The sequence below is a fragment of the Tripterygium wilfordii genome, chromosome 19, assembly GCF_013401445.1.
Source record: "Tripterygium wilfordii isolate XIE 37 chromosome 19, ASM1340144v1, whole genome shotgun sequence".
NCBI classification, from domain to species: domain Eukaryota; kingdom Viridiplantae; phylum Streptophyta; class Magnoliopsida; order Celastrales; family Celastraceae; genus Tripterygium; species Tripterygium wilfordii.
Window position 1 is genome coordinate 13,536,987 of NC_052250.1, and position 14,700 is coordinate 13,551,686.

General features: G+C 40.6%; 3 protein-coding genes across 4 annotated transcripts; 1 reads left to right on the forward strand and 2 right to left on the reverse strand.

Annotated features, from left to right (window-relative positions):
• Positions 1 to 30: 30 nt before the first annotated feature.
• Positions 31 to 5,811, reverse strand: LOC119985741 (methyl-CpG-binding domain-containing protein 13-like). The gene is given in 8 exon segments (XM_038830112.1): positions 31 to 479; positions 482 to 1,555; positions 1,680 to 1,784; positions 2,038 to 2,209; positions 3,713 to 3,859; positions 4,107 to 4,202; positions 4,306 to 4,431; positions 5,598 to 5,811. Coding segments are annotated over 8 exon segments (1,977 nt in total). The 5' UTR covers positions 5,682 to 5,811; the 3' UTR covers positions 31 to 306.
• An 898-nt stretch (positions 5,812 to 6,709) lies between these two features.
• On the reverse strand, positions 6,710 to 8,787 carry LOC119985092 (membrane steroid-binding protein 2-like). Its single transcript, XM_038829262.1, has 2 exons — positions 8,378 to 8,787; positions 6,710 to 7,362 (listed from the first exon to the last, which is right to left on the reverse strand). Exons 1-2 carry the CDS (start codon positions 8,686 to 8,688, stop codon positions 6,993 to 6,995), a joined length of 681 nt encoding a protein of 226 aa, XP_038685190.1. The 5' UTR covers positions 8,689 to 8,787; the 3' UTR covers positions 6,710 to 6,992.
• A 718-nt stretch (positions 8,788 to 9,505) lies between these two features.
• LOC119986027 (WD repeat-containing protein RUP2-like) lies at positions 9,506 to 14,662 on the forward strand. 2 transcript variants are annotated; one of them, XM_038830558.1, is made up of 2 exons: positions 9,506 to 10,011; positions 13,653 to 14,662. In XM_038830558.1, exons 1-2 carry the CDS (start codon positions 9,648 to 9,650, stop codon positions 14,567 to 14,569), a joined length of 1,281 nt encoding a protein of 426 aa, XP_038686486.1. In that variant the 5' UTR covers positions 9,506 to 9,647; the 3' UTR covers positions 14,570 to 14,662. The 2 variants fall into 2 exon arrangements, with proteins under 2 accessions (XP_038686486.1, XP_038686485.1); XM_038830557.1 differs by having other exon boundaries at positions 9,506 to 9,981; positions 13,641 to 14,662.
• The last annotated feature ends 38 nt before the right edge of the window (positions 14,663 to 14,700 follow it).

Below are 14,700 nucleotides of genomic sequence, written 5' to 3' on the forward strand. Positions count from 1 at the left end.
GACAATTATGTTGGATTAACAGATTAAAAAAAGTACAAATACTCTGATGGTACATTCTTCAGCAGTAACAAGATGTTTGCTTCCAAACATGAGGCTGACTACAAGATCAAAAAGTTTGATCAGTTAGGCTCCAATACAACCGATCATAAGGTTACATGTAATTAAGCATACACTGCTGGACATGGTGCCAAACCCTAACCAGAGTACCAGACAAAGTCAAGGATGAACCCCGCAAAAGTCCAAGTTGTCCTAAACGTACATTTCAAATAGCTAAATGTGGATTTTCTACCTTTGGTATCCATTCTGTCAGTCGACAGTGAGTTGATGTTGGTTAGTTCTATCTGCATACTGGAGGTTAATGTTTCCAGTGACTGGCAACGCATGCTCTACAAGAGCTTGTTCTTCGAGTGAACATTTATCCACAGCAGCATATTGCTGGCAGAAAAGAACGGTTCGGCAAAACTCACCTACATTAGGCCGCTAGTTTCTTGGGATTGTGACGAGCCCACTTGCTGTGAAAAGCAATCCTGAGTAACCATATCACAGTCCAATGGAATAGCACCAGTGAGGGTTTTTATGGCAAAATCAATGCATGGATCTGTCCACACATCCGCAAAAGGCACAGTGAGGGGGGATCCTGGCTTCTCGTGAGTATTGTCATTGCTTTCAACCTTTCTAGCAAGTTCGTCAGGAACATGTAGGTTATCCAGAGGCAGACCTGTAGATACTCTTCCTTCCTTTTTATGAGACTCCTCATGAACATCTGAAGCCCCAACTTGACTACTGTTTGACCCCAGGGACCCTTCTGTAGTGGTGGAAGCATTGAAGGCTACGCCAGTGAGAGTTTTTATGGCAAAAGCAATACATGGGTCTGACCATAATTCTGCCAAAGGCAGGTTGAGGTTGTCCCCTGGCTTATCACTGGTATTTATTTCAGTTTCAACCTTTATAGAATGATCTTCCATAATAGCTAGATTTCTGTGCGATGAAACAGCAAAGCGTCCTTGCTTTTTATCATCCTTAACCTTTGTTTCTTCCTTTCCAGCTTGTTCAGTTGGATTAGCCAGGTTCCCAGCGAAATGCTTAGTCTTATCTGAATCCAGCGACATTCCTGTCCTCACGGAAGATGAGCACCTCACTTTTTCCCCCGACTCGAGTTGATCACATTGCAGAGATTTTTGACAAGCTACAAGCCCAGTGGAAGAATCCTGAGCTGCACCAGCTTCTGCCCCATCAGAATGTTTGACTGTAACTTGGCGAGCTTGATTAGCCATTTTTAGCACTGGCCCTGGATCAAGAGTGATTCCAGCAAGTCGCTTTGAGGCCCGGCGAGGCAATTGAGTATCTATTTTCTTCTTGGATTTGCGCTTGCCAGGATCAGTCCTTTTAGTTTCGCCACTACTCATCCTAGTTTCCAGTGATCGCACATCTGGAATAATATCAATTTCATGACCTGGAGGAGGCATATTTGTAGCGGAGTCACTTACCTGTTCTATGTGCCCCAAATCCTTGTTCTCTTGTAATTTTGATCTCTTAAGTTCTGTCCACTGACAACCTGTGCATTGAGAAAATTAGTATAAGATTCCAAATCTTACTATGATAATGAGGAATCTATCCATCAAAAAAAGTGATCGGATTCCATACATCCATAGTTTTCAAATACAAAATGCAGGCAGTACCTTCAGGGACTGCAGATGTTATAACTCTATCAGAATCACTTCCCTGCTCAATTTGCTTCAAGTCCTTGTGCTCTGGCAATTCTGAACTCCTAAGTTCCATATCCCCTGTTGCATTGAGCAAATCAATATGAGATGATGTGGAGCCCATCCATGAAAGAAAACACTCTGAGTCCATAATCGTACAAGTAATGACATATTTAAACCGCATTCAACACCCTCTCTCACCCCCACCCTTCCCACACACAAACACCCACCCTTCACAACCAACCCCAACCCAACATCCACCTACGTAAAAAATGTAGTTTCTATCAAGAGGAACATATAGATCCTAGTGTCGTGTTGAGATGAGGGCATATACCTTTACACTGATCAGAAGAATGTTCAGAGGAAGGTATGCATTCTTCCGTATGGGCAAGAGTGTCTCTCTCTTCATTCTTCACTGTCTCACACAATTTTGAAGCCTGATGTCCAGTGATTTGTCTCCTTGTTACATCAACATCCAACTTCTCCTCCTTGCCTATAGCTGGTGACTACGAGATTCGAGAAAAAAAAAAGTCAAAACTTTAATTGGAAAATTTTGAATTGAATTCTGAGCATCAAGTCCAAAAGGTACTGCATCAGACAATGGAAAGAAATCTCAAGGAAAAGGAGAAGAAATCATGAATGTTTGCCATACAAGCAAGTTCCACAGGAACAAAGTCAAGGAAGTTCTTCAAGTGCTCTCTATTTGCGTTGGCTAAGAAAGAAACTATAAAGTAATAGTCCTTCAGTTCCGCAGGTTGAAAATGACAGGATTCACCATCTCAATATTTTGATCCTTGGGTATTTGAGACACTTAGAATTACCCCAACAAAGGAAGGATTAGATACAACAGCTTTCAAAACTATAACAAATTAAACTCTAACTAAACTAAACCTGCATATGGAAAAGTTGCCATATGATGTCTAGCAAATAGTAGGGCGCAAATATAAGCATGCAACATGAGCAGCTCAACTAAACAGAGTTTTCATTATGCGCCAGGAAAGCTCATAAACATGCTAAAAATGGCTGCCACAACTTATAAATGGTGTGAGCAAAATAGCATCAATCCCTACAAGAATACCACAAATAAAGTTGATCATAAGATGAATGAATATCCAAGGACTAACCTCTTTCTCCAGGGAACGGACCCTAAACCAAGTCAAACACTTCCAATGGTAAGCCATCTCCCTATGATAACAATCTCTCATCCATCTCTCACTTCACAACGGAATATTGACCCAATATTATCTATCCCCATCATCAACGACTATCAATGGCTAATATACCTTAGCTGGAGGCCTCCCACATGTGCAAAACCGAATCTTGTTGCAGCATTTTTCCTTCCAAATAATTTTCCATTGGAATTCTTCCTTTCCCACCAAACCATTTCTTCCAAGAGAACCTCTTTAATACAGGTTTCTTCAAAGTGCCCCTTTTCAATAATATTTACTTTAGGATGCCTTCCATATTTATGTTTATGGAAGACTTATAGATTGAGGCCCAAAATAAATTTGGAAAAAGTGGCCACCTTTAAACCCATAGTATCACTGGTGAACAATACACATTCCTTAAGCATCCAGGTGCTCCCATTGATAGGTAACTTTTTCAAAGCCACGACTCCTCACATAATCACAACATGAACCCCACATTACTGAAAATGCTGTTTTAGGATTTGAACTTCTGGCCGCTAGGTTGCAGTAAAGCATCTTTATTACTAGGCTATAGATTCACCTTTATTATCTTCGTTTCTTTAAAATTTTCTCTTAAGTTAGATCAGAAACTTTAGTGTTAAATGGATTCCTTTTATAAGCTAGGAAGTCCCCATCGAAATAAACAAAGATAAAACAGCTTATGCACAAATAAATTCAATTGATCAAAATAAAAAGAACATGGAGAATCAATCACTATTATACTTAAAAACTGATGACTTGAAGATATAAGCAAATGGCAAAGGGAAAGTTACAGATGAAAACAGTATGTAGCTTAGAAAGTTGAATTGCAAGTGCACCTACACAGGAGCTATCATCTTCCAATTCAACATTGCTGCTTCCTTTGTTCTTTGGTTTGAATGCGTATGGTCCTAACACCCCAGATTCAAGATAGCGAGACACGTCTTTCATAGAGCGAAATACATATCCACTTACAGGATCAGTGTAGTACTGCCAAAAGCAAATTTAATTGAGAATGCATAACATCTTCAGTAGCAAGATGCCTGAGCAACTCATAAATCTTAAGACCACAAAAAATTGAAAAAAAACAGATGAAATAACCAAGAGAATATTGAAGTAAGCTAAGGCTTTAGAAGAGCAGAGAAGTTTTTTTTAAAAAAAAAAACATGAACTCGCCACAAAAACTATTATAATATTATAGAAGTCTTCATAAAGATACTAGAAAAGGGTAGAGTACCGGATCTCTTCTAATTTTCCGGCCCTTCTTTGTCAATTTAATTTCCTTCATCCATCCTGGAGGTAACCCTTCTGCCACAACCTTCTTGACTACGACCTACGTTTCGCCAAAGTCAGTTCTTCACAAATGTAAAAGCTGATAAAATAAAATGATAGAAATAATCAAAAGCATAAGGAACAGTGCCCCAAGTCCAACATACTTCTTTTGGGGTTTCCTTGTGAAGGCTTTTTCTCTTCTTTTCAGGCACAGGATGGCTGTTGTTAAGATAGTGAGACACTTGAACCCTGGAATTAAATTTAAGTCCACTTGAAGGAGCAAAGTAACACTGCAATAAGCACAGATAATCAACAAAATCCAACCTAAATCATCTTCGTGAAAGAGAAGTTGTAAATAATAGTTCCCATTTACCGGATTTTAAGCTTTCAACATAATAACTTTCAATAGATTACCGAGACGAGGAGAAGCAGACAAAGATTGCAAAATATATTATTGTTCGAACTCATCTGTGAGAAAAGGCCATTTAAATGGCACAACTATACACTGAGTCCTAGCATGAGCATTTGCTAAACCTGACAAAGTTGCCCTCCATTTCACATACTAGTGCTGTGGTGCAAAGAAAAATGCAGTATAAAACCTCAGCTGAGGTGGTTAAGACATATACTCGAATTGGGTGGTACCCAAGTTCAAGCTCCACTCCCACTTAGCTACCAAAAAAAAAGCAAAGAAAAATGCAGCAAAGTCACAGTTTGTAATATATTAGGATACTTCCAATTTTTTTCTCTCTCAAAAAATCCTTTCAAACTGCAATGAACTTTAATTCCTCAATGGGGAAAAATAAAAACACTGCAGGATGATAGTTGATCTGACTGCACCAGCTCACATTTGAAAGAATACACACAAACAGAAATTCTGTTCATGCAACAAATGATTCATCGACTGCAGTTACAACAATCCTTATCCACCTGTTATTTTCTTAATTTCCCTTTGAAATTTCACAGACCACCTTCTTGGACACACAATATGCAAAGACAGTACTGGTCTTGATGCATTTCTTTTGCTCAACTAGTTTTGCCAACCTTCCATAAGCACCAGGAACCCAGTCTTTTAAGATACTATCAAACAAGCTCAAACATTGCATGCAACCCTAATTTTCCTCAAATACAGAACGACTTAACATTGACTCATTGTTTTAGGAGCTAAATCAACACTTTCCACAAAATAATGACTACATATTCTTATCTCCCAAAAGATTCAAAGCATAGATTACACTATCATAACAACAGTTACTGAAATCACCAAAATTACTTCTTATATAAAACCCAAAAATGGCAATTACAATTCTAAATATTAAATTACAAGGAAAAAAAAAAAAAAGAACTATACAAGCAGAGATCTTACTACTCTGAAGCTAAAGAAGCTTGAAAAAATACATTGAAATGGAAAGTAAATTAATTAAGAACTTCATTCAATTTAATTAAACTAATTAATTACCTTGTCTTGTCTACCATCCTTTCTCACTCGAACCTCCACAGTCCATCCCGCAGGTAGCCAGTCCTCGGTCTTCTTGTCCTCCATGCTGACCGAATCTCACGTCCACCGGCACCGGTCGTCGGACACTGACCTTCGACTTTTTTTTCTTTTAAATAAACGGAACAAAAAAGGCTTGAGTAGCGTCTTCAAGACTTCAGTAGTTGCGAGTCAACAGGCAGAGAAAGAAGTTGGGTGAGGGGTAGTACAGTTACTTTTGGTGAAACATGTGGCTTTTTAGATTTGACAGTTGGGACGGAGGCGCATTGACTGTTTTATCCTTTTTATTAAATAAAACAAAGAAATAGTGGATATGGTAACGTGCGCTAAAAATGTCAGGATCCAGTAAATGATATTTCATTATCTCAATAATTTATATTATCTCTTAATTGATATAAGTGTACGGGTTCATAAAATCTTATGATTGAACAAATGATCCAATAAATTGGATTCTGTTATATCAATAATTTATCATATCCCTTAATTAATATAAGTGTCAAAATTTATAAAATCTGATGATTAAATAGGAAAGTGGCATGTCAATCATTGAGATGACTGAAATTCTATTTACTGGAAAACGTGCACAGGCTCAAAGTAGACTTTTTAACTCATGAGTCATGACACGTGATTAGATGCCCGAATTCTGAATTTGCTGCTTTTTCTAGGTGGGCTTTAAAAAAGTCGTATTATCTGCTAACCTAAGCCATTAGGTTTCCGATATGACTATTGGGCTTACGATATAGGCCCATATGGTACAGCTGCTACTTGCTAGCAAAGCAAAACCATAAGGTACAGTTGTCAAATGATGGAAAACAATAAAAATTGAAGCAGAACAATTAGGATGGTTCAAGCATTTATTTTGCGATCAGCATCAACCCTGTCTTTGTTATATTCCTGCAAAATGCCCTATAAGAGTCGGTGAAGAATTGGCATTTCTGCCTTCGCTCTTCTGCAGCAAGCTATGAATCCGAGCGGTGCCAATCCTCTGAAAGGGAAATGATCTAAAGCACGAAATTGACATTCCACAACAACATACAAAAGAGAGGAGAAAAAAAAAGTCTTAGTAACATTTAGTGAATGCTAAATTGCTAATAAACCATCCCCATAAATTTTCAATCATTCCATAACATAAGGTAATGCAAAAGCGCATTAAGAAAACAACTCCAGCCCAACGCCAATTTATTATATAGCAAAATTAACAACAAAGGAAGCAAGTGAGCTGAGTATTCTAGGCTAGCTTACATATGGGAAACTAGATCAAGAACCCGTGACTTTACTCTTTCTTGAACGCTATCTTGGCACATATCATTCAGAAATAGTATCCCAAATAGGAAGTTATGCCACTTTGATCTAAGCGATTTACTCCTCTTTAACATCACCACCAGAAGTGGTCTCCTCAGCTCTGCTGGTTGTAGTTTCTGATGGTCCATTCTCAGATGGCTTGAGCGCATCATGTTCTGCAGGCTTAGTTGCATCATGTTCTGCAGGGGCTGAAGGTTCTTCCGTAGAGGCTCCATCAGCTACTGGAACGTCCTTCTTAATAGTTCCAACCTTAACATACTTGCTCGTGAACTTGTATTCCCAGTCCTGCAACGCATCCAATTCAAATGGACCAAGACCATAGATATCCCCAGTCAAGTCTTTGTCTTCAAAAGACATCTTAGCGAGGGCTCTGCTTGCATCCTTCCCAGCAAACAATGCATAAGGCCCACCAGGTCCATAGAACATCCTGCAAGACGGTTTATTTCGAAAATCATAACTTCAACCCAGAATGGAAACAAATGGGAAAAGTAACATACGAGAAGAAAATATTCAAGCACATTAGCTCTAAAAAAAGAAAGCACAACAGTTGCACGGACCATCATCTCAAGCAAAGCCTCAATAAAATTCTTTGTCAATGTAAGGATCACCGAGACACTCTAGTATCAAATGATTTCCAATATTGCTGACCCCCATGGTATCAACCTTTAAATTAAAGAAGAAGAGAGCTATATCTGAAATAAATAAATAAAATATATATAAGAAAAGAAAACTGTAAGTTCAACTAAGAAAAAGGAATAGAAGAACACCAGCTTCTTATGATAATGGAGTCGAATCCTATCACTGCGCTAACAATTGGCAGGCTCACAGCATCATTGCCAGAACACAAGTGAAAAGGAATAGCCATTACTACCTGAATCATAATAAGAAAAAAAAATTTGATTCAGATTTAGCAAAAACAATCTGATGAGAAATTGGGTGAGAACGATTGGAGAGACATGGAAGCAGAGTGTGATGGAGAGAGACAAGAAACGTCTCCCAATGAAATGGCTACAAAAAATGAGCCATCAGATTAAGCTTCAAGATCCACAGAGAACTAGATGCCACAACAGCATAAAATAATCAGATGCTTGAATGCTTCTCAATTAAATTAACAGGAGTGCATTCCTGCTAATACCAACATCAATATCATGTTAAGAAGAAGAGACAAAGTATCACCCATCCGTTGATTTACAACCCCAACATTAATAAATATCAGTTTTCCAACACATCTTAAAGCTTAAAAAGCAGTCTCTCATGAAGAACCAAAATCTCCTATAGACCCAATAAAACCAATTGCCAATGAAGTTTACAACTTTACGCAAATAGATAGTAAACACATCGGTGATCCGTGAACAAGAAAGCAACCATAAGCAAAATCATCCAAAGCCACAAAGTATACGCAACCATAAACAAAAAAATCCGTATCAAAATACGATGAGTACCTGCTCTGTGAAACATCAAAAATCTGGCCCTTGATAGCCATGAGCAAGGGCTTCTTAGGATCGGAGCCATCGTACTGCTTAAGCTCCACCTCGGTGACCTCTCCGAGCTGGACAGGAGGCAGCAGGGGCTGCATCTGCTCCTCGAAGTTTCTGGACCTCTCTTGATGATGTTGATCAGGCGATACAAAGAACCCGGACACCACATAGTACACGGCCCACATCAGAGCCAAAATTGTAAAGAAGGCTGCCGGAGAAAGACCCGTGTAGGCCGTAATTGACTCCTTGAGAGTCTCCCATAGTTGCAGAGCCATCACTTTGACGGTGTGTGAGAGAGAGGAGAAGGTAGAGATTTTTATGTAGTGGGAGAGATTATTGGGGTCTGGTCATACTGTCATAGACTGGTGCTTTGGATTCTTTTTTCCGTTTTTTTATTTTCTTTTGGACGCCGCAGATTCCACTCCCCCACAGTCTAGATGGATATAAATTGGGCCGAGGCCCGTGAGCCCGGCACGGTCCATGAACCAGGGATCATGGGCTGTAATAGGCCCGGCTTACATGTTAACCGGACTTGGTCTGGGAAACAGGCCCGCCTGGGCAAGCCTCCTTTGGCGGTGCGCGGAGGTGGGTAAATTGCCTTGCCCTGTATCTGTATGGTCGTCTTCTTCCACTCTTCCTTCCCGACTTTAGGTAACGATTAACGAAACAGAGGCCATATGTTTTTCCAATAAGATACTTTATTATGGACAACCACTTAGAAAATAGCTGCTTCAGCCTTCAGCTACTCTAATTTTAAAAGATCTTCTTTTGAAAATCCTACTCATACTTTTTCGTGAGACAAACAGGAGAAATATTTCAGATTTCAACCCACTCCAACCGATACATATGTCGACTTATGCCAACTTTGAGAGGGAAATGAGAAACGGTAGGAGAAGAAGGTTATTGGAGAGAAAAGATTCTGTTTAAACCACGTAAGGCATAAAGTCGACAACAGCATGTATCCACTCCAATCCATACATAAAATGAGGCACAAAAACGACCAACACTTCTTTATGCCTTCTCAGCCACTTGAAATTAATGATACTCGTTAAAGACAGATCACACCCCCCCACCCCCCTCCTAGTGTATAAATCAATATTCGATACTACATGCTTCTCTATATGGCCCCTTTGTGTCAAATGTCAATCAAACAGAAATGATGAAGACGACATTGTAGTTATTCACTAACAAATATCAATAGGACCCTTTATCCAAACCAAGTTGGTACGGTCTCATGGGAGCCTTTAATTGGTCCAGAGCCCCAAAAATCTCCAACCATACCACCATCTTCTTCAGTTCTTATGGATGGGAAATGAAGAATTTATTCTCAGAAGACTTTCATCAAACACGAGAAGTGCAAAACCAAACACAACAGGAGATAGAAAATACAGGTGTAGAGAACGAACAAGAGCGAGCGAGATGTGAATGGGATTTCAAACTCTCTGCCGCCGTATCTTCAAGCACTACAGGAGCGGTCTCCGATGTGCTTGGAGTGATCGAAGTCGACCCATCAGATAGCATCGTGGCCACCAGCGGAATCGCGAGAAAGATTAGAATTTACAGTATAAATGATGCAAGCAGAGTAGGGGTCTTCAACAGCACAAAGAAATTGGTCCAACTAACAGCAAAATTGATGCAAGCAGAGTAGGGGTCTTCAACAGCACAAAGAAATTGGTCCAACTAACAGCTGATATATATATATATATGTGGATAACAATTCCAAAGGAATTACAAGACAGATAACTCAAATACAACCAAGAACTGAGACTCTCTCTCAGGAAGATGAGATTCACTCTCATGAAAGATAGGTCGAGAATCACTCTCAGAAGGAAAGCTAAACAGTAATAAAGAGAACGAAAATTCAAGCATCATCCAAAGTGCCCTATTACCAGTCTTCAGGTTGCATATATTGCTATTAGCTTGGACTGGGCTTGGCTTCTAGAGAAGCTTCATGGGCTTCTGACTTGGACCCATGGCAACTCCTATTCCAACTCCCATCTGCATCATTCCCTCCCTCCCAATTGAATTCGACTCCGTCGAATTTGGACTGCAAACTCCGCCGGGGTCCCATTGTAGTGTTTCAGGAATGAGAAACTTTAGAGATAGAGGAAACATACCCATAATGCCATCAAACTCACTATCAAGAACTTCACATACAAGTTTCACGCCATGATGGCCAATAATCTTGATAGGTACCTCCGATTGACTCAGCATTGTTGGGAAAATGTCATTTGCAGTGATCCTCTCATACACTTTAGGAAAAGCCTCAAACTTAAAGAATGAAGCCCACAAGTGAGCGCTACTGATCAATAGTCTCGGATTCCTAACATAAAGAGTAACAACAGCGCAAGCCCTTCCACTTGGGCTTCCTATTTGCACCCTTCCCACCACCCTTGAAACATTCGTCTCCGGTGATTGATAGTCAAGATATTCACTAAGCCATACTTCGATCGGACAAATGCAAGGCCTCAACAGAACACCACCACCCAAATCAAAAAGGAATGTGTTTACAGCCGCGACTTGTTTCACCAGATTATGAGAAGCACCAACTTGAACTTGATTCACCCATTTGGGTTTTAAAACAGAGCTATGTTTCTCTCCCAGAAGGCAGACTTGAGTTCTATGATGATGCACCACCTTGCCTTCACTGTACACACAACGCCTCACTTGTGCAAACCCCAAGTACCTTTTTGGTGAAGCAACAACCATAAACATATTTTTTGTAATAGCCTCACTCCCCATAAGAAAAGTATTAACACTTTCCATTTCCCGGAAGTACATATCAAATTCAAGAATGAATTCTTCACAGCTACAAGGTAACAACAACGCACCACATTTATCAATTCTTTCAAACAAACCAACCATATGAGTGGTCCCTAGAGAAACCACAAGGAAAGTATGACCACTAACATAGCCACCAAAACATGCTTCCAGAGTTGCAAGCCTTCCACTTTTGCCTTCAAAAAGATAGTTGGACCATGGACTCACGTCCAGGACATGTAAATTCTCATAATTTGCAAGGTATGGGATTAGTTCCCCACATGTGTAATATTCATAAGTCCAAACGTTGCCTCCTGGCTCCCATTGATAGGATATCATTTCATCCAAGATGTGAAGTAGACCAACGAAACATAGATCAAACAAAGCCAAATTGACTAACAGATGGGTACCATGCATACTCATGCCATACTCAATTATACAAGGATCTTCATGCCTTATGAAAACAGCTAGAATAAGGAGTGGGTTTAGCATGTTCTCAGAGTTCAAGTCATCTCCAGAAACAACAAAGTTCCAAAGAACTAGGACTTGATAAAACACAGAGCCGGAAGTAAAGAAAACACATGGATGCAAGGCTAACTTGTCTTTCCTAAGATCACATGCAGTCCACTTCTTAATACCACTTGTAAGCAATGCTATTTTGCCTGGAGCAGGACCCACAATGCTATTACAAGCAGCTGCCAAAGATATTGGCTTAGCCGGCACAGACAAGTTAGTAATCCCAGAAGTACTTGACTCAACATAAGTAGATATCCCATTACTTTGCAACTTAAGATCACAACTTAAGTCAACAAATCCGTCACAAATAGTATTTACACCAGCAAGGATTCTTTTCTTAGGTTCCCTAGAAAGAGGATATATCACCCACAAAAAGTTGTTAAGAGAATGGCAGAGTACCGTACTGGTGCTTTGATGAATGTTTTTGCTATTGGTGACTGTAGCTTCTGTCCAAAGCAAAGCAAAAATTACACCAATCTTGTCAAGAAATAATGCGACCGCCTCCCCTATCTTCTTAGTCACAGTAACATCAACTTCATCCCCAATCTCTTCAAAGCACAAATCATAAGAGAATGCGAAAGTCCCACTATAGGCGAAGTTTACGAATTTTCCCACAAGCAGCAATGTCATGGTAATTAATTCTCCACCAAATAGAAAATGAAAATAAGTGTCAGATTGCAGAACCTCAACCCCCAATTCACCTAAATTTACTTCCTCCCCAACAATACGGCTACCAAGAAACTGTGTTAAGTCCTTTGTCCTAAAAACTTGAAAACCTTTTGAAGAGGCAACTTCACAAACTATTAGCACTAGAACACCCTCTAGAAACTGGTTCGTAGCGTGACAGTTCTTTCGTCGAGAAATACTTTCTGCAAGATTTTCCATGGCAGTTAAAAATTCTGAAATTGGCATTATCAAGTGCAGACCTTCAACATGTATACTCATGAATTGCAGCCAACGTTTGGGGATATCGCATTTTGCTTGTGTACCAGGATCAAAAGTAGGGGGTAAGAATCCTCTTTGACCCTCATATTGCACATAATACATAAAGGAAATTGTACAAGGTTTCATACCCAGTTGAGGCCATTCGTCGAAAACCCTGTGTGCACTTGGTAGCAACTCAAAAGGTAACTTAAAACATTCAAACTTTTTACCGTGATCTATTGTTAGAGTGGTACCTCGAGTGTATGCAGCTTCCAAACGGTCCTTCTCACCATCAACAAAAGGTGTACTAAACCCCTTATTTGGAGAAGAAAGCTCATCCTCAACGCTGCCCCCTTTTAGTTGAGTGGAGGACTCCACCGCAAAATCTTCATGGAGCAATGGACCTTGAACACCAGAGGCAGAAGGAAAAGTATGCTCCCATAAAATGTCGACTTTTTCGGACAACAGGTCCAGTCGTCGGACCAGGGCTTCAAGGCGCTGCTCAATGTGCAAGTTGTTTGCGTCATATGACCAGCTGCGGCGTGTGGTACTCATGGCAAGCACACGCTAATGCTTCGATACCAAAATTGATGCAAGCAGAGTAGGGGTCTTCAACAGCACAAAGAAATTGGTCCAACTAACAGCAAAATTGATGCAAGCAGAGTAGGGGTCTTCAACAGCACAAAGAAATTGGTCCAACTAACAGCTGATATATATATATATGTGGATAACAATTCCAAAGGAATTACAAGACAGATAACTCAAATACAACCAAGAACTGAGACTCTCTCTCAGGAAGATGAGATTCACTCTCATGAAAGATAGGTCGAGAATCACTCTCAGAAGGAAAGCTAAACAGTAATAAAGAGAACGAAAATTCAAGCATCATCCAAAGTGCCCTATTACCAGTCTTCAGGTTGCATATATTGCTATTAGCTTGGACTGGGCTTGGCTTCTAGAGAAGCTTCATGGGCTTCTGACTTGGACCCATGGCAACTCCTATTCCAACTCCCATCTGCATCAATAAACTCCTTGTTAGCTAGTGAAAGTAGCGAAGAGACTCTTCTGTTAGACCATGCCACGGCATGTGACTACTACATATGTACACCAGCCAAGCTCAGTAGCCTCAGGTGGAGACCCGGGTCCGGCCAACGGGTCATAGGATCCGGAGACTACGACGGGGTGGTCACAGAGTACGATCTTGAAAGAAGAGTACCCATTTTTGAACGCGACGAGCATGGCGGGCGCCGGGTTTGGAGCATGGACTATTCCCATTGTGATCCCGTCGTTGGCGCTTCCGGGTCGGACGACGGAACCATGAAACTTTGGGACCCACGTTGCGACGACGGGAATTGTGTGGCTACGGTGCAGCCTAGCCTGTCACGTAGTCCCGTGTGTTGCGTCGAGTTTAACCCATTCGGCGGTACATTGATAGCCGTCGGATGCGCAGACAAGCGTGCATACGGATACGATTTCCGGATGACAAGGGAGCCTCTTATAGTGTTCGACGGGCACCTGAAAGCGGTGTCGTACGTCCGATTCCTTGATATGAATACAATAATTTCCGCCGGAACCGACGGTTGTTTAAAGCTATGGGATTTACAAGATTCTCACGTGATTCGCACGTATAGAGGGCACGTGAACAACCGAAGATTCGTTGGGTTATCCGTATGGAAGAGTGGTGGGCTTATCGGATGTGGGTCTGAGAGTAATCAAGTTTTTGTGTATGATAAGAGATGGGGTGAGCCCATATGGGTTCATGGGCTCGAGCCACTCGAACCAGTGATGTCTCGAGCTGGGTTGGATGAAGGTGGGTGGATTAGTAGTGTGTGCTGGAGACAAGTTGGAGAGGGGCAGTGTTCACTTATTGCAGGTAGATCAGATGGCGTTTTGCAGGTTTTTATGGGCAAAAGGAAGTCGTCTTCTTCTGATACAAATAAAGTCATTCGATTGTAAGCTTTCCATAAATGGTATACTAGCAACAATGATTTGACCATATTGATCGGACAGCTCTGCTGTACGTAATAACATCGGTTGTCTAATTTACTATAATTGTTTCAAACTATCGAGTATGGCAATTTTGCTTT